Source organism: Chiloscyllium punctatum, chromosome 11 (genome assembly GCF_047496795.1).
Source record: "Chiloscyllium punctatum isolate Juve2018m chromosome 11, sChiPun1.3, whole genome shotgun sequence".
In the NCBI taxonomy this organism is placed as follows: Eukaryota; Metazoa; Chordata; class Chondrichthyes; order Orectolobiformes; family Hemiscylliidae; genus Chiloscyllium; species Chiloscyllium punctatum.
The window spans coordinates 32,583,481-32,606,563 of NC_092749.1; the positions used below are offsets into that span (position 1 = coordinate 32,583,481).

Sequence of the window (23,083 nt, forward strand, 5' to 3'; positions counted from 1 at the left end):
TTACTGAATTATGATCACCACCACCATATTACATGTGGTCCTACCAACATCTGACCCCAGACATACAGCAATGTGGTTGACACTTAACTTCTCTCTGAAATGGCCTAACAAGTCACTCAATTCAAAGACAATTCGAGATAAGCAGTAATAATGAAATTCCCAGAAATGTGGGAAGCCATCAACTGCATGCTTGTAGCTTTGTGGGCCACTTATTTTCATATCAATGGGGTGGGGTCTTTCATTTTCATTTTCCATGCAATGAGACCATAATGTGTTGCCCATCCATAACTAGCCTTGAACTCAGTGGCATCCTAGGCCATTTAAGAAAGCAGTTAAGACTATGGTATGGGTCAGAATTCACACGTTGGTTGTAATTTTCCAAACTTCCTTGGATTCCAGAGAAGTGCCAGAGGTTTGGAAAGCTACCAATGTGACATGCCTATTCAATAAGGGAGGGCGGCAAAAAGTAGGTAACTATAGGCTAATTAGTATAACATCTATTGTTGTAAAAGAATAAAAATAAATTATTAAGGAAATAACAGCAGAACATTTGGAAAATCATAACCTAATTAAGTAAAGTTAGTGTGGCTTCACAAAAGGGAAATTGTATTTGATTGTGTTATTCAGCTTTTCATGGAGTCTCAACCTGAGTAGATAGTTAGAGTTCCAGACGGCATTTGACAAGGTATCTAACAAAAGGTGAAGTCAAGATCGGAACCAATGGTGTTGGAGGCAGTATATTAGCATGATTAGAGAATTGGATATTGGCAGGCAACAGTGAATTGGGATAAGGGTTGAGATAAAAGTGGGGATAATTCTTCAGGTTGGTGACCAGTGGGATTCCACAGGGATCAGTAGTGAAAACGCATCTGTTTACAATATATATTAATGACTTGAAGGAAGCAAGTGAATATACTGTAGCTAAATTTGCAAACGATACAAAAATAAATGAAAAGGCAAGTTGCAAGCAGAATACAAAAAGTTGAGAGAGATATTCATAGGTTAAGTAAGTGGGTAAAACATTGGCAATATGTGTATAATGTGGGAAAATGTGAAATTCATTTTTGAAGGGAGAACAAAAGAACGAAGTATTATTTAAATGGAGAGAAACTGCAGAAAGCTCCAACACAAAGGGATGTGGATAGTTGTGCACAAAACACAAAGCTAGCACAGAGGTGCAACAGGTAATCAGGAAGGCTAATGGAATGTTGACCCCTCCTTCAAGGGGTTTGGAGTACAAGAGTAGAGAAATCTTACTGCAACTGTACAAGGTGCCAGTAAATCTGAAATACTGTGAACAGGTTTGGTCCCCTTATCAAAGAAAATATATATTTTTCACTAGTCAATTCAGAGATGGTTCACTAGATGATTCCTGGTATGGAGGGATTATTTTATGAGCAAAGGTCAAACAGGTTGGGAATTTACTCAATGAAATTCAGAAAAATGAGAGTTGATCGCATTAAAAAATTAAGGGTTTTTCAGGGTAAGTGCTAAGAGGATGTTTTCCCCTCCTGGGAGTCTAGGACCAGAAGGCATAGTCTCAGAATTAAGGGTTAGCAATTTAAGGCTGAGGTGAGGAAGAATTTCTCCTGTTGGAGAGTTGTGAGCTTTTGAAACTCTTTGGCACAGAGAGCTTTGGAGGCAGAGTCTATGTGTACATTTGGGGCTGAGATAGGTTCTTGATCAGTAAGGGAATCAAGGGTTATGGAGAAAAGGGAGCAAAGTGTACATGAAGTGTATCGGATCAGGCATGATCCTATTGAATGGCAGCGCAGACTCGAGGGACCCAACAGCCTACTCCTGTTCCTATTGTTTACAGTCTTACAGGCAGTCCAAGATTTAAAAAAACAGTTGATTTGCTTTCCTTGAGGACAATAGTGAACCAGCCGTGTTTTTTTTTACAAAAATCCCTGTTAATTTCATGATCCCCAATGTTCAGTCTAGCTTTCAACTGCAGTTTCATTTTTGTCAATTAAAGTTAAATTCTAGCAGTTGCTGTCCCAGAGATTTAGCCTAGGTATCTGGATTAGAAATCCTGTGAAATTAGCACTGTACTACCATTTTCCTAAACTACAGGAACTGGAAGAACTAGCTTTACATTAATGTGCAGTTAATTTGCAAATCATGATGACCGTGAGTGTCTGCTATTCTGGCAGCAGCAATGATGCTTTTATCTTGATGTCCACCTGCTGTTTCACACCAACAAGGTGAAATTGAAGTTGGCACAAGGGAGATAAGAAATAACTGTTCTACTTATGGTTAATGATCTTCCACTTGACCATATGAAGACAATGGCTGCCACAGGAAACATCACAGAAAACTCCGTCAGTTTGGATAATCAACAGCTGTAATGTCCGGATGGCTCAGGTGGCACTCTACAAGAAGGGTCTGTACCAAAGTTTGTGGTGGTCTGCTTACTGATCTGGTCCCAACCAATTCAACAGTAATAATGTTGAAGATCCATGTCTTGAGCCCTGTTGAGGCCTCTGACAACATTTGCCACCAGTTTCATGTTACTGGCAGTGGGTTCAGTTGAGAATTACGTGTGCGCACTTGAGTTCAAAATATCCAAGTCTTGTACCAATGAACTCAGGCAATCCAATGCTCATTAGAGTTGAAACCAGGGATGATGTCCCTACCAATTTTCAAACTGTCAGCATAAAACCATTGCATGTGATGATTTTCATTAAGAATAACAATGCACTATACTGCTGAGTACTGATCAATTTCGCTAAATTTAACCTAAATTTATATATTTCAAAGCACTTCTCCTTCTGTCTATTTTTAGAAAATGTAAACCCTTATAATTTTTAAATTCTAAATATAGCTAAAATTGATATATCCCGAGAAAAAAATTGTCTGGGATATATCTGCAACCTGCAAAACACACAACTACCTTCATGGGTCACTGACCCATGTATTGCATTGTAAAAAGCAACAGTATTTGCCAACTATTGATACTAAAGCCCTTATTGTGAAATCTATAAACTTGATGTTTTTTAAGTATAGTTAGGAAACAGAATGGAGACAGAACTAACCTTACAGATACTAAAGGTACAAACTCACACAACACATTGGTTTAGTGTGGCTTTCTTGATGAAAGAATTGTCTTCATTCAAATTCAATAACTTTAGTGTTGAGGATCCATGTGCAGGGACAATGGTACAATGAACATTAAGAGCTAGCAAAAATCAACATTTAAGACAGATAATTTGAGATTTCTTTCAAATTTTGATTAGTTTTGCCTATATGAAGGGACTAGCCAGACATTTATACAGGTATACATATGACCCTGCTCAGTTTCTGCAACACTTTCTGTTATTTTAGATCTCCAGTATCTGCAGCTTAATTTTATTTTTATCTTTATTAAGATAACTGCCAGATTTGTCAGGCAGGGAAAAGTCTAACCAGCATCATAGACAATCATTTAGTAGTATTACAATTCAGACATGTTAGCACAAACTTTTCTCAGCTCACCAAACCATCAAAACTGTAATGTGGCAGTGAAACAATGGTTCAGCAGTCATATTACTTTCATCAACCATTCATAACCAGAATTTATAAAATTAAACAAATCCATTACTCTGCAGCGCATAACATTTTCCACTTTTCTGCACTCCTAAAAATCTATTAAGTCTTGTCCCTCCCTATTTCAGCAATTCATATCTGCGATTAGTTACTACTACACCCTCATTCATACAAATTGAGCTTACAGTTCACCTCTAGTACCTTTTCCTCCACAACTACAAGATATTATGCCCTGCCCTCTAGAATTCTTATTTACATAACCTACACCATCTTGATACTTTTCTCCCTGGTTTCAGAAACTTCCTAAAAACTTGATTATTACAAATATGAAGGTTACAAGTTTGTTATGTTTGGGACAGTCAGTATAAGATAAAACAGTTGTGAAGTGGTCATGTGACCTGTCCCAAATCCTGCTGTTTGACAACAAGCTTAAGTGGCTTTGTTGTTATGGAGTCCAGAATGATCTACTGGAAAGACAGTAAAAAATCTTCACATCTGCAGACAATCGTAAGAGCATCTATGATGACTCTGGTAGACTGTTAGCCCCCACATCTCCCAGGGAGGTAATATGAATAAAAACAGAAGGTGGCGGAGAAACTCTGGAGGTTAGGCAGCATCTGGCATGGAGTCAGCGCTAACATTTTGAAGTTCTACAGTTCTGAAGAATCATCATATTGGACTCAACACTAAATCTGTTTTCTCTCAGACCTGTTGAATTTCTCTACTACGAACAAACAGTACCAGACTTTTCCAGCAATTTCTATCTGTAAACAGAAATCAGAGTGAACATTTCAGGTCCAGTGACCCTTCCTCAGAACTTATCCACCACTTTCTTTTTATAATTTAGATCTCCGCTGAATTCAGTATTTTACTTTTATTGAAGTATTAAGAATCAGGTTTTGTAAATAGTTGCACTTTAAACTTTGTTTAATTTTAAGATAAAATGGAGTTGGAATTTGAAAGATTAGTTAATTAGCATTTCTATCTGGACTAAATACCCACGTGATTCATGGTGTCTTGGAGATGGGCAATGAGAAAAGAAAAATCCATAGCAAACTATTGCAGAATCCAGTTACAATGTTTTTGTTAAGATCTCCTTGAATCTCTTGAGGGAGGGTGAGGGATGGATCAGTCTGCAAGAATCTGAGATACAGGGAGATCAGAGAGGTAGAGGTTGAAGCCTTGAAAGCTCATCATGTAGAATGTGTACTCAGAAATTGTACAAAATTGTACTCAGATGAAAGAGATTGAGCTTGTGAGAATTTGAATGAGGTTGGCAAGAGTCAAGATCTATAGGATATCTCACACTGTAAAAGGCAGTTCAGGGATTAGAAATTATCCAGCTGGAAAAGGAAATGGGAAGTAAATCATCAAAAATTAAGAACAGTTTTGGACTAGTTCTTAGAGTAAATTATAACCTTGGGAGGATTTATTTTGTCATTTTTAGAAGTTAAATGGGGACATTTGTGGAGTCTAGATTTAAGTTGTTTACGAAAAGTGTTTAGTAAAAGCTGCTTTTAATTTTATACTGTGAAAATCTTAAATCTTGAAATCTTGGTGTATGATCCTTCCAATAACTGGAAATTTCAACTAACTTTTTAAAAGTAATCAGTCTCTCAGGGGATCATACCAAATTGAGAATTCTTGAGATTTGACACCACAAGCACATTTAAATTTGCCAGAATTTAAACAAACAAGATTTCATAAAGTTAACATTGCTGTGTCTATTGTGGAAGTGTCCCTTTAAAGAAAGGACCTGTCTTTGAGTGCCTTGTAATAGTTGAGAAAGATTAAGAAAGATTCTTGTGATGTTTTACGTTGTTTCTACAATTTCAGTCTCCTGCCCCTTGCTACCCCCACTTCACCATGTATGCATAATCCCTCTACATGTCCATTTCCCAACAGTTTGTTTTGAAGGCTCTACACATTATCCTTGAAAAGAGGCCCGAACTGTCTCCATTACCACCATGCTCTTTCGCATGGATGAGCTTGTTCTCACTTTGAACAACATAAAGGTTTATAAAATCATGGGAGGCATAGATAAGGAGTATAGCTAATGTCTTTTCCCAAGGGTAGGAAAGTCCAAAACCAGAGGGCATCAGTTTAAGGTGAAAGGGGAAAGATTTACAAGGGTCTTGAGGGGCAGCTTTCATGCATATATGGAACGAGACGCCAGATGGACAGGTAGAGGTGGGTAAAGTTACAACATTTAAAAGACATTTGGTCATGGACATGAATAAGAATGGATTCAGAGGGATATGGGCCAAACATAGGTAAATGGGACTGGTACAATTTAGGAAACTTAGTCAGCATGGGATGAGTTGGGCTGAACGGCCTGTTTCATGCTGCATGTATCTGTGCATCCTGGCAGACTTGTACATCAACCTGCATAATCAAAACTGTAGCCTCTGGCTATCTGTTATTCCTGTGGATCATAAAAATCTCAAGTCAACAATATAATTTTCTGCAGACAAGGGTTCAAAACCCACTATGGCAGATGGTGGAATGTGAACTCAATTAAATTTTTTTTAGAATCTCTACAGTGTGGAAACAGGCCATTTGGCCTAACAAGTCCATGCTGACTCTCTGAACAGTATCCCACACAGACCCATTCCCCTACCCTATTACTCTATATTTCCCCTAACTAATACACCTAGCCTATACATCCCTGAGCACTATGGGCAATTTAGCATGGTCAGTTCACCAAACCTGTACATCTTTGGACTGGAATTAAAAATCTACTGACTGCCTACTGTTACATAGAACAGTACACAAAAACAGGCCCTTCAGTTCACCACGTCTCTAACGACCTTGATGCCATTTTAAAAAAAAATTAATCTGCTTCATTTACATCTTTTAGAACAAAATTTGCCATCCATCCCTGGTCTGGCCAATATGCTACACCAGCACCATTATCAATGTGGTTGAAATAGCCGAGACCAAATCAATTGATGGGCATCAAATGCTGGCTTTACCAGTGGGCCCACACCCAATACAAGCATAAAGAAACTGAAATGGGTTGACAGAAATTGGCTAAGATATTAAGGAATAGTAAGTTGACAAGTTCTTAACACTGCCCATTTGAACCAAACTGAAAATCTCTTACATGAAGAAAAGAAAAATAAAGTTTTGATGTCTTATCAAAATGTGAACATTTTCCAAAAGTAAAAACACTGGGCATGTGAACATTGGGCCGAGTTTCATATGTTTCCTGAGTAACTATTTTGCTTAATTTCATCGGAACCGTCCAGAGCCTCTGATTTTTTTTAGAGACTTTCAGGGGGTTCCAATGGAACCGCCTAGAGGAAAATTCAATCTGGTGTGCAATATGACGGGGAGTCTGCAGGATCCCCATATATAACTCCTATCTATACTTGCAAAGTACTGGCCATGGAAAATATGCTCTATCTTTTCTATTTATTTGTTCATGAGATGTGAGGGTCACTGGCTAGGACAGTATATGTTGCCCATCCCACTAGCCCTTGAAATGAGTAGACAAACCATTTCTTAAAGCCTTTAAGAGTCAACCACATTGCTGTGGGTGTGGAAACACATGTAATCAGACTGGTTAATTTAGCAGAGTTTTTTTCTCTAGAAAACATTAGAGATATTTTCATGGTCATCATTAGTGAGACTAGTATTCAATTCCAGATGTTTTTTAATTAATTGAACTTAAATTCCACCAACTACTCTAACAAGATTTGAACCAACACCACCCAAGTACTAACATGCAGCTCGAGACCACTAGTATGGTGGAATTACCACAACATCATCATTTCTCAATAAATGTGTGGACAGTAACTACTTTGATTCAAGATCCAAGAGCAGCCAATATTCGTGGAACTGTATACCAAACTTTGTGAATGGTCTTCAAATATAGGAAGGATAGATGTTAAGCACAAAATTTATTCTTTACCTTCTGAAGTTCCAAATATTTTTACTTTTCACTGATTATCTAATGATCAGACAGACAATTTGCGAGCATAGCTAGAAGCTGTATTTGGGGATCTTGTGGAATCTCTGAAGGAATTGCCCAGCTTACTCACTTCAGTTTCTTTTATGCTTGTGGGCACATTGGGAAGGCTAACATTTGTTGCCCATCAACTGATTTGCTCTCTAGGCTATTTCAAACACATTTCTAATATGGCTAGTGTTACATGTAGGCCAGACCAGGAATGGGTAGCAGATTACCTTCCAAAGGACATTAGTGAACCAGATTTTTTATTAAACTGTAGGCAGTCAACCCTTGAAAACATAATGAATTTTAAGTCACACTTCCTCTTTCACCTCTGACACTAACAAATTACAGCTACAAATCTGTTTGTGATTTCTCCACATGACTGAAATGTGATTGCAATGAGACGACTACTTTTTTAAAAAATGAACAGCATTTAAAATCAACTGCACTTTCTGTTAAAGGAAGTTTTTGCTTTTAAACAAATTGAAGCTTCTACCTTGTTTGGAGAAGTCTATACCAACCTGTGTGAGACATGCAAAGTATTTCCGTCCAAATAGTAATGCTTTCACATAATGATTTCACAAACCTCCTGGTCATATACACTACTGAACTCCTAATTATTTTCAAAGCATATTATTTAAAGCAACAATCATAAATAACAAAAACAACTTGCGTCTACATAGCACATTTAGCAAACAAAAGCTTCAGTGTGCTTCAGTGGATAAGAATGATAACGTGTTAAAGAAGAATAATCAAAGGAAGGATGATCAAATTTTAGGTCAAAGAGTTAAGTTTGAAGCAGTTTTTAAAAAACGTGGCAGATTCAATAAGTGGTTCAAATAGGCAGCTCACCAGCACCTTCTCAGACTTTGTTCTGAGTTTATTTATGGTTGAAGGCATGATCAGGAAATGAAAGGGAATGTGGTAGAGACTGGATTCAGAGGAGTGGCAGGTTTAATGGGATATTTGGGCTGGGGATTTTATACAGGGAGGTGCAAGGCTATCAAAGGATTTAAACACAGAATGACCATTTTAAACTTGAGGCTCTGAAAGCCAGAATAAAATGTAGGTCAGCTAAAATAAAGTTGATGTGAGTAGGATTTGGTGAGATATTGGATATGGGCAGCATAAGTTTGAATGAATTGTAACTTGTGGAGATTGAAGGTTGAGAGGCAAGCAATGAGGTCATTGGTATAGATAAGTTTAATCTTGACAAAGGAATAGATGTGAGGTTCAATAGTTGTTGGGCTGATATGCACTAAAGACAGATAATGATATGGAAATAGAAATTGGCAAGCTTCATGATACAGGGTTGAAAATAGAGCTCAGGTTTGTATGGAACTCCAGTTTGGAACCATCTGATTAACTTCAGACTGGCTGTTAAAATAGAGAAAACTGGCTTACTTAAGACTGCATGTTACACAATTCTATAACATTAGCAGACAAGGAATCGAGAGTTGATAAGGCATAGAAGTGTACGTCATGAGTACACATATGGAAAATGGTCCTGTGCATAAAATATCAAGCAGCATAGTGGAGGAGGCCAAAGTAAGAACTTCAAGGTTTTAAATGAAAGACACAATAAAAGAAAGAGAATCCACTGATGGAGATGCTCTGATTACAAACAAGTAGGTAAAAATGTAACCAATTAAAGACAGACCAACTAAATTATGTACAAATGCAGAATGTGCTGGAAAATCTCAGCAATTCTAGCAACATCTGTGAAAAGAGAAAAACAGAGTTAACGCTTCAAGTCCAGTATGGCTCTTCTTCAGTATGCTTCTGTTTCTCTCTTCACAATGCTGCTACAACTGCTGAGATCCTGCAGCTTATTCTGTGATTTCTGATTTCCTGATCAACAGTATTTTAGTTAGATCTGGAATCCATAGAATCCCTACATTGTGGAAACAGGCCATTTGGTCCAACAAGTCCACAACGCCCCTCCGAAGAGCAACCCAACCAGACTCATTCCCCTACCCTATTATTCTACATTTACCCTTGACTAATGCACATAACCTATATATCCCTGAACACTATGGGCAACTTAGATTGGCCAGTTCACCTAGCCTGCACGTCTTTGGATTGTAGGAGGGAACCTGAGCACTTGGAAGAGTCCCACACAGATACAGGGAGAATGTCGGTGTGGAGTTTGCACAGTCGCACAAGGCTAGAATAAAACCCGGGTCCCTGTGAGGCAGCAGTGCTAACCACTGAGCCACCATGCCGCCCAATTACTTCTATCAATTTTGCTTCCAGTAAATAAAGGTAATGGATTAGAGGTGCTGGAGCACAATGATTAGATCAACTATGACCGAGGTTGTTGAGAGATGGAGCAGTAAAGGGTTAAATTACTGTGTTCTGTCAGGCAAATGTAAATTGTGATTTGGTTCCAGTCATTTTGGTACTGTGGCAGGAACAGAAATGTGTTAGGAAGATACAAAGAAGGAAGCGCATAAAATACAAGCTCAAACTTGGAATTGGAGAGAAAAAGAAAGTTCACAACTGTCAGGCAGTTCACATGGCCGGAGGGATAAAGATTCAGGTTTTTTAAAGGATCGAGGTTAGTTACGCACAGGTGTTATCAATTCTAGGAGGAGTGAAAGTAGACAAGTCCCCTGGGCCGGATGGGATTTATCCAAGGATTCTCCGGGAAGCTAGGGAGGAAGATAGCAGGGCCTTTGGCTTTGATATTTGAGTAGTCATTGTCTACAGGTTTAGTACCTGAGGATTGGAGGGTTGCAAATGTTGTGCCCTGTTCAAGAAGGGCAGCAGAGATGACCCAAGTAATTACAGACCAATGAGCCTTACTTCTGTTGTAGGAAAAGTTTTGGAAAGGATTATAAGAGATAAGGTTTATAATCATCTAGCAAGCAACAATTTGATTTCAGATAGTTAACATGGTTTCGTCAAGGTAAAAACAATGACTGCAAGGGCAGGTCATGTTTCACAAACCTCACTGAGTTTTTTTGAGACGGTGACCAAGCATGCGGATGAGGGTAGGACAGTTGACGTGGTGTACATGGACTTCAGTAAAGCCTTTGATAAGGTTCCACATGGTAGGCTGATGGAGAAAATGCAGAGGCATGGAATTGGGGGTGATTTAGCAGTTTGGATTAGAAACTGGCTTTCTGAAAGAAGGCAGCAAGTGGTGGTTGACGGAAAATATTCAGCTTGGAGTCCAGTTACTAGTGGTGTGCCACAAGGATCTGTTTTGGGACCACTGCTGTTTGTCATTTTTATAAATGACTTAGACGCAGGCACAGGTGGATGGATTAGTAAATTTGCAGATGACACTAAAGTCGGTGGAGTAGTGGACAGTTTGGAAGAATGTTACAGGTTGCAGGGGGACTTGGATAAACTACAGAATTGGGCTGAGAGGTGGCAAATGGAGTTCAATGCAGCTAAATGTGAGGTGATGCACTTTGGGAAGAATAACAGGAAGGCAGATTACTGGGTCAATGGAAAGATTCTTGGCAATGTGGATGTGCAGAGGGATCTTGGAGTCCATGTGCATAGATCTCTGAAAGTTGCCACCCAGGTGGATAGTGCTGTTAAGAAGGCATACGGTGTGTTAGGTTTCATTGGTAGAGGGATTGACTTCTGGAACCGCAATATCATACTGCATCTATACAAAATGCTGGTGTGGCCACACTTGGAATATTGTGTACAGTTCTGGTCGCCCCATTACAGGAAGGATGTGGAAGCATTGGAAAAAGTGCAGAGGAGATTTACCAGGATGTTGCCTGGTCTGGAGAGAAGGTCTTATGAGGAAAGCTGAGAGACTTGGGTCTGTTCTCATTGCAAAGAAGAAGGCTAAGGGGGGATTTGATAGAGACATACAAGATAAACAGAGGATTAGGTAGACAGTGAAAGACTTTTTCCTAGGATGATGGCATCAGCTGTACGAGAGGGCATAACTACAAATTGAGGGGTGATAGATTTAAGACAGATGTCAGAGGAGGTTCTTTACGCAGAGAGTGGTAAGGGCATGGAATGCCCTACCTGCTAATGTAGTCAACTCAGCCACATTAGGGAGATTTAAACAATCCTTAGATAAGCACATGGATGATTTTGGGATAGTGTAGGGGGACAAGCTGAGAATAGTTCACAGGTCAGCGCAACATCGAGGACCGAAGGGCCTGTTCTGCGCTGTATTGTTCTATGTTCTATAATGACAGCCATTTTGAAAGACTGGGGAACTATCACAGGAGAATAAATAATAAACTATTTCAGCTTATATGGAGGCCCAAAATGGAAGTTTAGTAGTCAGCAGTTTATTTGGAATGGGATCAATGGAGCAGACGATAGATCTCATCAATAAGACACTTGTAGTGAAAATAAAATGGGAAAGATAGAAGAGGAGGTAACTGAAGAAGTATTAGATGCTATAGAATAGGGGGAACAAGACCAGAGTGTATCTTAACTGCTAAAAGCAAGTTGAGAACGTGTAAATAATTGTGCATGATAATAGTACCTTCTTAATAACTGCGTCCAGGGACCAAGTGAACACGTATACAATATAGTAATATACACCAAACTGACTATTCATTGTCAAGTGAAAACCAAGGATATTATTATATATTAGATCGTTTTTGAACATTTTGAAATCAAAGAACTGCAACAATGATTATGGAGAAATGATATAATATTGTAAGAGATGTGATAAAAAGCTACTAGCTGGAATAAAACATTTTGCTACAGAAAGCTTTGTTTTGATCACAATTTTTTATTTATTATTAGAATTTGGATACTATGATAGTCTCAAGTCTTGCATTTTAATTCGCATTTTAGGATACAAATTGCTTAATTCTTTTAACAATATTGTCCAAAGTCCATGCCTGATTTTTATATCTATTGACTTCATACCTTTATTCAGGTACTGATATTACAGTGGTAATCAGGTTCACAGACAGACAAACACAGACTGACAAACAAGATTAATATGACAGAAAAACCTTACAGATTGCAGTACATTGACAAATGTTATACAAAAGCACACATATAGCAGCAAAAACTGTTTTTGCTACTGCAAGCACAATGGGTCCATGAATACATTAATCTGTCCTCATACTTATTCATTATTTACCTTTTGCCCTGCAATCATCACTCTCTCTCCCAGCTTTAGGCCCAGCGACATCAGTAGTGCCTTGCCTGAGATGTGATCATAGTTTGTCAACATGGCTTTTGATATGTTGCATGTCAGTGGTAATGCATCCAAGAGCATCTGTTTCAGTTCTTTGGCAACTGCTGCTGCCTCTGCCATCTCGAGTGGCATATCCAAGGGGTCAGGAACAATATCAACAGGCATCTGTCCTTTATCATTCTGTTCAGGAAGAAAAAGGTGATTATTAACAATTATCATGCAAAAATATTTATTTGAAATCATTTTAGTCACTGAAAGCAAAGTTCAGTATATGTGTAATCCACTGCTCAGTTACTACTTTTTTCAAATACAAAACTAGTACGAGGTGCAAAATTCCTAATGATATTCCATTTGTGGATGGTCATGTACATACAACAATTAGTAGTTTTTTTAAAAACAAATTCATCATACCAATTACTTGAAGATAAAAATTTGTTTGATAATTTAATTGGTTAGAGTTGTTGAAGCAGCCCTAAATGAACATCTTGTTCACATTTGTCCAGAACCCCACAGTGTCAATTTTCAGGAAGGTCTGGAATAACTTGTGCCAATAAAGTGCTTAACAAGTTAGTGACAGGTTATTTCCCGGGGATGGAAGTCCCATTGCTGTGATCTAACAGCCAAAGACCAGCAACTTCTCTGTACACAGAAGAAACACTGGGAAGGCAATGGCTGCTATCAATACTCAAGGCCTGGGTTCAAGGCCAGAGTGAGTGATAGTAGGAAGGGAGTGTCCTTACTCACAACCCTCCTGTCTAAATAAGTGCCCTATACATCCATCAAATGCATGGAAAGGCACAATATTCTGCTCAAGGTTAACATGTTTAAAAAGTTTCAGTCAGTGTCTTTAAATTTAAGGGAAAATGAAGGGGATCATATGACCTGAAATCTGCCTGACAACAGGGCGATGGGGTTGCAAAAATTAAAGGAAAGCCTGCATTGTTTAACTGTGGAAAAAGATGGCAAGGTATTCACACTTGCAGACAATGGTAAAGGCAGTAATGACATGCTGGACATACTATGAATCTCCAAGATCCAGAAAAATGTTGATAATGTTAGATTTTAAACAGTTGTGATTTGAAACTAAATGGCCAGTTTAAGATGAAAGATAGTCAGGCCCTCAAGGACAACTGTTCGGCTGAATGCAAGGCCCATGAAAATTTACGTGGTCATAATGATGGGCTTTGAGATAAGAAGAGTATAGAGGAAGCCATTGTGCTATCGAGTTACAGGTTCCCCCAAAACATCACCGAGCATCACAGACAAATTGGTCTGCCAAGATCTGGAAAGGGAGAGCTAGACGTCAAAAGTCGCTATGGCTGTAATGAGAGTAGAAGCTCATTGAGGAAAAAAATAAATAAATTTGTTATTAATTGAAATGAAGTTGGAGGATTTTTGAAGGACTGAATGCTCATATAAAGAACAGTCTACTGCATAACTGTGAAAGATATTTCTTTGGTGTGCTAAAAATAAGAGGATAAGATATTCCATTTTATGATTTGAAATTCCTGCTGTAGGCTGCCCAAATCTCCAAATCATAAGGCAGCACAGGAATCACTATTGCTCCTTTAGGGAGAGGGAGATGTCACTTGTGTGTCAGAAACCAGATCCCTGAAGCAACTGCTCTACGCAGAGCTCGAACGTGGCAGGAGATTCAGGGAGGAAAGCAGAAACTTTTGGGATGTCCTCATTTTATTTTATTTTCATTATTTTGTGAAAGTGGTCTTTACTGGAAGTCTACATGTATTGCCCATCTCCAACTGGCCTTTAACTGACCTCAGAGGGTAGTTAAGATACAATCACATTTCTATGGGTCTGGAGTAACATGTAGGCCAGATCAGGTAAGGATAGCAGATTTCCTTCCTAAAAGGATACTGGGCAACCAGATAGGTGTTTACAAAAATAAAAGACATTTGTGATGGTCACTGCTACTGAGACTAAGTTTACATTCTAGATTTTGTTAACTAAATTTAAGTTACACCAGATGCCACAGCGGAATTCAAGACCATGTCATCAGACGATTAGTTTCAGCCTCTGGATTACCAGCAACCTTTCCTCTAAGTTTTATGGATATTCGGAGGGTCTAGGCAAGCTAATTAACGGGCCAATATAATTGACTTGAGGAAGTTTCAAAAGTTGCAGCTGCACATGGACCTTGGAGGTCTGCACAGAAGAACACAAAAATTAGAGAACGTAGATTCTATAATGATCCTTGACATTAGCACAATGACATGATTTCCAGCCATTATTGCAGAGGTGAAATAGATGCTGAATCATAGGTGACCCTTGCTTGACATCAATCAGGACAGAGAAAGCTCATTCAAGAAGGCACTAAATATATCAAGAGACCTTGTCTGCAATGTAAAGAGGCAAAGTTGAGGCAGCAGAGGGAGTGCACTAACCTCCAAAAAACCAATGACTACCCAAGCCTTCAAGCACTACCGGGGTAGCAGAGTGTGTAAGTTACACTTGGGACTTTTCAGCCATTTCAAAGCCACCTAACCAAAATGGAAGCAAGTCATCCTTGATCCCAAGGGAACATCTCAGAGGAAGAGGTTTATAATACAAGTTGTCTGTAAAGTCAGTGTTTATTTAATTGTGCTTTTGCTCTTTTGTTAAAGAAAATGTCTGAAAATGCAAAATGTTGCTATGTCATCCTCTCAGCTATTAACTCATTACATGAGTTTCTTTTTAAAAGTTGACACTCTTCAGAAGAATTGAAACAAATAGTTTGCTAAATACCATAAATAATAATAGAGGAGGCAGACAACTCATCAACATTGCCACAATAAACTGTAGTGTTAGGCTCAAAAACGATCTCTCCAAACCAGACTTTTAAAGGTTTATTGTTAAAGATAATTGGACATGGCAATAAGCAATTTAAAGGAAATCCATGAAAACCAGACTTTGTGGAAAGTAGATTGTTTTGGCTAGCAATGACCTTGCCTTGGGCTTAGGAACTGGCTGGATTTGTTTGTGACCACCAAGCACAGAGGAATGCCTGGAAAAGTACTCAGGAATAGTAATGCAGCACATGACGTCAAATTCAGAATATTAATACTGGGGATTCTTCCCTGCTTGAAGGAACTTTCACCACGGGGATTTTCACCATTGGACTGGAAGCATGACACCAAGACCATGGGAACAGAGAAAGAGCTCCAAGGAGTCCCTGGCATGAGGATAAGGTAGTGAGATTCACTTGGTGAATATGTCTAAAGTTGTTTGAGCTAGTAGATTCACTCATTAGTTTGTAGTCTGCATATAACTAAAGTAGAGTAAGCTAATAAGTTTGCTTTATATTGATGCACGTGTCTTGTATATTTTGATCAAACCTTAAAGAACCTTTTAGGTACTTGCAGCCTAACAATACAGAGACTTTCTAGTAATAATAAACTTGACTAAATTATCTTCAGAGTACTACTAGCAGCTTAATAACGACAAGTATTAGCTAATTAGGGTATTGCACCAAAAACTGCTTTAATATTAAGTTGCAAATACATTGTAAAAGTATTCTGGAAGTCAAATCTCCAAACTGGCTTGGATATATCCATGTTAGGCAGTGTTAGCATTGGTTTAGAGAAGGATGCTAATAAACATTGAACTATTTTATGCAAGCAATGTCTGAACTATGCAGTGCTCTACACCAACGAATACATTCTAAACCTAAATTCAGTAGGACTCCATTATCACAACACTATCAAATTGTCCAATGTTGACACTCACTTTATTTTTGTTAAGAAAGCAAATTGGAATTACTCGTGTACTACTGACCTGTAGGAAACCAGTTTGAGATTTCCCCAATTATTTCTCTTATTGACATTCATAAAAGACTTGGTTTTATTTTGTAATGCAGAGGTGATTTGTTTAAGTGTACAGGCCCTTTTTATCATTCAACTATGTGCACACAGCTTGAAGATGGCACTTTTCTGATTACCATGACACTGCAGACCTTATAGGAATACATTGCCCCAGCTCATGACTTCAACGAAGATTCAAAATCTAACTTTCAGAAATGACAAGATAATGCAAAACCCTCTAAACAGCCAATAAATCAGACACTCTGGTACTCTTCTTGTGTGTTCACACAGAGCAGATAAGCATGCATCAGCACCCTATTTCATACCATGCCTGAGTTTTTTTTTCAACAGACTTAACATATATCCATTTTGAACCAAATGTTGAAGATGAATTACACTACCACTCATTTTTATTTTGGTTCATTCATGTGATTTGACTGTGTTACTTGCAAGGCTAGCAATTGATGCCCATTCATAATTGCCCTTGAACTGAGTGATTTGCTAAGCTATCTCAGAGAAGAGTTTCTCTGTGAGCTCTAGGTATGTTAGCTCATGCAATTCTCTGCTGTATACCATGTTATGCTTACTATAGTCCTATAATGCTATACTCACAATATTGTGTGCTCACTAGCGGCTGTAGAACTCATTGCTGCCAGGACCTTCTAGGATTCATACAACAAGTGTCAAATCTAACACCTAGCTGTGCCAGGTCAAATGACGACAGCTAGGAATAGGCCTTCATAGTACACACAGTGGGAGATAATGCTTCTGAGGGTACATTGACATGGGTGACACTTCATGGAAATAAAATATCAAAATCATAAATGTATTAACTCTTCCCATCATCAGTTGTCTGATTAACTATCAAAGTAACTATAAGAACGAAACCAAAGAGCTATGGTGCTTAGCATCATACGATGTTAGAAGCATGACGAAAGGAGTGCTATTCTTTCCCTCATGCCCAATATAGCATAACATCTTGTCAATGTTCAATAAGGGAGCATTATGTGCTGTAAAGCCTACAGACAGTGGATAATGTTAACATTTATTAAACAGCAGGAAAGGCAAAGTAAATAAAAGCAAAAATGCTGCATTTGCTTTTGGAAATAACAGGGAATGCTTGCCTTTTGAACAACAAATTTACAGTCAATGAATGATGACATCATCCAACCCACATCTATTGGAACCAGGTGTCAATTACGTCCTGTATGGTTTGTTGCACTGAATGCTGCACCGCTCTACCATACTGAAGGTGATGTGTCTCCTGTTCAATGTCCTCACCTTCCTCCTTGGGAGACTATAACTGCTCCCCACACTCATCAACGTCCATCACATTCCCACTTTGCATGTTCCAGTTGTGTGTAACACAGCACACAAGGTTTATGCAGCACACTACTTGTGCAGTGCAAACTGCCCTCCAGGCTGAACCAAGTACCAGAAAAGGTCTTGAGGAGATCTGTTGTCTGCTTCACAATAGCGTGGTGGAAGAATGGACTGTCTTGTATTTATGAGGTAAAAACAATGACTGCAGATGCTGGAAACCAAATACTGGATTAGTGGTGCTGGAAGAGCATAGCAGTTCAGGCAGCATCCAACGAGCAGCGAAATCGACGTTTCGGGCAAATGCCCTTCATCAGGAATAAAGGCAGTGAGCCTGAAGTATGGAGAGATAAGCTAGAGGAGGGTGGGGGTGGGAGAGAGTAGCAGAGAGTACAATGGGTGAGTGGGGGAGGAAATGAAGGTGATAGGTAACACCCCCCTACGACCCACCCTCCCATTCTGGCACTTTCCCCTGCCACCGCAGGAACTGTAAAACCTATGCCCACACCTCCTCTATCCAAGGCCCTAAAGGAGCCTTCCACATCCATCAACGTTTTACCTGCACACCCACTAATATCATTTATTGTATCCGTTGCTCCTGATGGGGTCTCCTCTACATTGGGGAGACTGGGCGCCTCCTAGCAGAGCGCTTTAGGGAACATCTCCCAGACACCCGCACCAATCAACCACACCGCCCCGTGGCCCAACATTTCAACTCCCCCTCCCACTCTGCCGAGGACATGGAGTTCCTGGGCCTCCTTCACCGCTGCTCCCTCACCACCAGACGCCTGGAGGAAGAACGCCTCATCTTTCGCCTCGGAACACTTCAACCCCAGGGCATCAATGTGGACTTCAACAGCTTCCTCATTTCCCCTTCCCCCATCATCCTAGTTTCAAATTTCCAGCTCAGCACTGTCTCCTTGACTTGTCCGACCTGCCTATCTCCTTTTCCACCTATCCACTCCACCCTCTCCTCCTTGACCTATCACCTTCATCTCCTCTCCCACTCACCCATTGTACTCTATGCTACTCTCTCCCCACCCCCACCCTCCTCTAGCTTTTTCTCTCCATGCTTCAGGCTCACTGTCTTTATTCCTGATGAAGGGCTTTTGCCCGAAACGTCGATTTCGCTGCTCGTTGGATGCTGCCTGAACTGCTGTGCTCTTCCAGCACCAATAATCGTGTATTGTATTTATGCTCAGCTTCATTCAAGTGATTGCATAACAAAGTCATCAGCTATGGCTGCAGAGATTAGTCTGCGTCTCTTAGCAGCCATTCCTGTAAAGGTATCCCTTTAGTTGAAGCAGGAACCTGAGAGTTATCAAGGACAAAGGCAATATGGCAGCTTTAGGGGTATTTGATGCAGGCATCTAAGATGTGGTACTGGTGATCACAAATGACTTGTACAATTTCTGAAACCTTTTCTATTAATGAAGTCATTATGATACAGTACTATCAATGAAATATGCGTTCAGTCTATACTGTCCTGCACCTGTGTGAAGCCAGCTATATTTGCACAGCCTGTTGCTCAGGCCTTGATATTGAGCTCATCATAGGGAAACATGATGAAGGGATATGATCTGGCACAAACTGTTTCTGTAATTGCTCTGATACATTTCTGGTTGAGGATTAAGAGATCCCACAAAGGCCCCCAGTGAATCCTTGGAAAAAGTCAATTGCATAAAAGTTTAGCAGAGCTGTCACCATGATGGCCAACAGGATAGGTTTTGTAAGTCCTTTTTCTAGCAAATGGCATAGTTCTGAAAGAGTGTCCTGGGACATCATCAGTCTGCAACAGCAATACACATTGTTCATCTGAAAGAAACAGCAACAAAGACAACACATTCTAGGCCTCTGCACTTCCTCAATTCAGTTGCTTTTTAACCGGAAGCTGTTCAGCAACTACTAAGGCTGCTGTTGCCCCAGGTCTTGTTGCTGCATTTGTTCCCCACAATTTCTTGGTAAGGGGATCATTCGCATTCATGGCACACAAAAATGACAGTTTAGCATTGTCCTTGATACATTTGGATATGGAGGACTCTGATAAGGAGAGCAAGAAATGATAGTGATTTTGATATAGTGGACCACCTTCTGATGTATGCAGCTCAAGCCATATTGTGCAAATACAGTTGTAGATTGTAATTGTGGTAGGATTACTGAAATTTATACCCACCTCCACATCACCCAAGATAGCAATGCACAAAACAGTATGTTGGCAAATACAGTTCAAAGTGAGAGGAAATCTTTGTGCAGTGTATGAGACCTTGGATTGTCTTTGTGAATCATGGCCTGTAGGTCGCTTGTAATTACGTCACAGATGGCTATGCTCAAGTAGCGATGACCAATGACATGGTCAGAACTGGATGTGGCCAGAATTGTATTTCACACAATTGGTCAGTGCATGCATTTCACATGTGAATCCAATGTTAATAGATATCATAAACCCATATTGTATATGTGCCTAATTAATGCAGCTGCTCCTTGAAGGGCCTCACATTACTGACAACTGAAGACACATCTTTATACAAAACACTTACTCCACCTACTCCAGATGTGGTGGCAGCCACTATTCATTTCCAGTGTGTGTTTGCAATTCCAATGAGGGTGAAAGGCAACAGTGATCACACTTAGCAGTGCGAGTCACACTCTCAACCTGTTATTTTAGGTGACATACCAAAGCTTTCTTCCTTGCACTCCTTGTTGATCCTATCAGTCTGACTTTCCACAATTTCCAACCAACTCTTTAAATATTCATTTCACCACATGACCTCCTAAGATCTAGGCTTATAGCTAATTGCCAACTACCTTGATCCACTTCTACACTTCGAAGCCAGGATAGTGGTGACTGTCAAAGACCCTCCCCCTTTTGCCTCTAACATACTATTATCTCACAACCTTATATGTTGAGATGCCCCACTCATAATTATTGTCCCCTCTGCATCTCAGTATTTCATCTCCAATTCCTACAATTGATTTCCTCAATTTGCCCATCACAGGAGTGGCCCCTGATGACCCTTCCTTGACTTTCATTGAGCTGCCCTCTGGATTGACCATGGCCCAACACCCTGACCAACTTGAAACAACAGCCACAACTAATGACTGTCCGGAGTTCTGACTGATAGCTGCGCAGCTCCCCAACTGATTTACCTAATCTCTGGACAGTTCCACTGGATACGCAGGACTGACCACAGTCTAACTCCTGGGCTGTAATGATATGGAACCTCTGAACCTGACTGCCCCAATAGGCTGACACACAAGCTGCTGATACATGCTGTAGATGTAACAGTGGCAAGGTAAGATAAATGCACTAGGGCTGTAAATTCTGAATTAGAAGACAATACATAAAATGTCAAAGCTATATAAGGCAGAAATGCACTCAAGTATGTGCAAAGTGAATGAGCATTATGACAGTAAATTAAAAGCCCTTGGGATATATCCTGTTCAACTGCATGGGATGGATGCCTTTCCTTAAACACGAAGTGGCTTGACAGCAGCATTGCATTGAAAAACATCAGTGCTCTCCAAAGTACAATACTGAGAAGGTGCACTGTCTTAATGGTGAGTCTTAGATGTGCCACGATCATGTGATGATTTTTGTGTCTCCGATGCCAACCTCTGTGGATAAAGGATACAGGTGGTCACTGCCCATGCAGTGTCCCCTGATATGTTGGGGAATGCTGGTCACAATGTAGGCCTGGAGGACCAAGCATTCCACTTGAACCACCCAGGTACCTCCTCAAAATTTCAGGTCGAGAATTTTCATTGTCTAGCTTCTCTCCACTGCCCGGTAAAATAACAAAGTGCTTAATGACTGAGCTGAGATTAGGTAACAATGAAATATTAATGCATGCAGATAGAACTCTCACCGTAAAAACTCGGGTGGTTGATTGGACTTTTGTTCTTGACATCAAGAATCTCATTTTTCTGATCTTACCATATTTTCCCAACTGACTCAATAAGGCTAGGAAGATTCCATCCAGAGTAAGCTTAGTTAAAAGATTCCACTTTTATAGAATAAATTAAACAATGGTAATCTAAAACCAATCATTATTTTACTGCTCTCTTCTATGGAAATTTACAAAAATAACACTTGTTCAGCAAAACAAATATCCAGCAATGTCAATTTGGACTCCAACAAAATGTTATCAGCTTCTTTAAAACTGTAAATCGCTCTGAGCTGTCATTTCAAAATTAATTGAACCGGTTCACTGCATAAGCTTAGGACCAACAGTTCTGCAGATTTTAGAATAGAAAATACTTGGAAAATTATACCATATTTTGTGGAGCATACATTCTATAGCTGCACATGTGCAAATTATTTAATTTCTTGTACTTCAGATACAAATTGAAAACATAAAATCTTCATGTAGGAGGCTAGAAATTAAATTATTTTCACTCCACATTTGCAAAAATTTTAATCAGATTTTTATTCAGATTTCAGCATCCACACTTCTTTGTTCTATTTTCATGTTTGTCTGAAAAGAAAAGTGAAAATGTTGGAGCCCCTTCAGCAAATAATTATGAAGAAAAGTATTACTCACACGGTATTACTTCAGCCTTCCTTCAACTCGCATCACTGATAGATACAAGTTACTTCAGCTATTGTGCTATAAAAGTGGTTCCTACTTTCATCTTTATTACTTTGGCACTGTAAATTCTATAGTATTGCAAAAAGATTAACAATCACTAAAACCATTTTGAAATTACTTTGCATTCATCCTGATGCAGGTTGTGAAATAGTGTAGCGTAGCCATCAATCTTTACTAAGAAGTAGCAGCAATAATTGAGACAGGAGAGTGTTCCTCATAATTAATTGCTGAAGATTCTCCAATGTTTTCACTTTTCCTTTCAGATGCCACAAACATGAAAATAGAACAAAGAACTGTGGAGATGCTGAAATCTGAAACAAAAGTGGAAATTGCTGGAGAAACTCAACAGGTCTGGCAGCATTTGTGGAGAGAAAACAAAGTTAATACTTTGAGTCCAATGATCCAATTTCTGAAGAACAGTCATTGGACTTGAACTATTACCTCTGCCTTCTCTACACAAATGTTGCAAAAAGACACCATCTTAACTAATTAAACCGAATACACCATAACAGTTAAAAAGTTCTGGCCCAGAGGGGCAGTGTAAGAACAACAAAAATAGGGAAAGGTAGGAGAGGAGTGAGGGAACTAAATTAAAATGGAGTTGGATGGGTGAGATAATGCACCCCAGCCCAAATGGTGCTTCCTGATGAAGGGCTTTTGCCCGAAATGTCGATTTTCCTGCTCCTCGGATGCTGCCTGACCTGCTGTGCTTTTCCAGCACCACTCTGATCTAAACTCTGGTTTGCAG

The 23,083-nt window shown here is 39.5% G+C and overlaps 1 protein-coding gene across 1 annotated transcript in view; it reads right to left on the bottom strand.

Moving 5' to 3' along the window:
* The window catches only part of LOC140482872 (CAP-Gly domain-containing linker protein 4-like), a 276,546-nt gene that overhangs the window by 150,356 nt on the left and 103,107 nt on the right, over window positions 1–23,083 (bottom strand). The window contains exon 7 of the mRNA XM_072580592.1: window positions 12,573–12,809. Coding sequence (XP_072436693.1) covers window positions 12,573–12,809 — 237 coding nt within the window. The remainder of the gene's footprint in view (window positions 1–12,572; window positions 12,810–23,083) is intronic.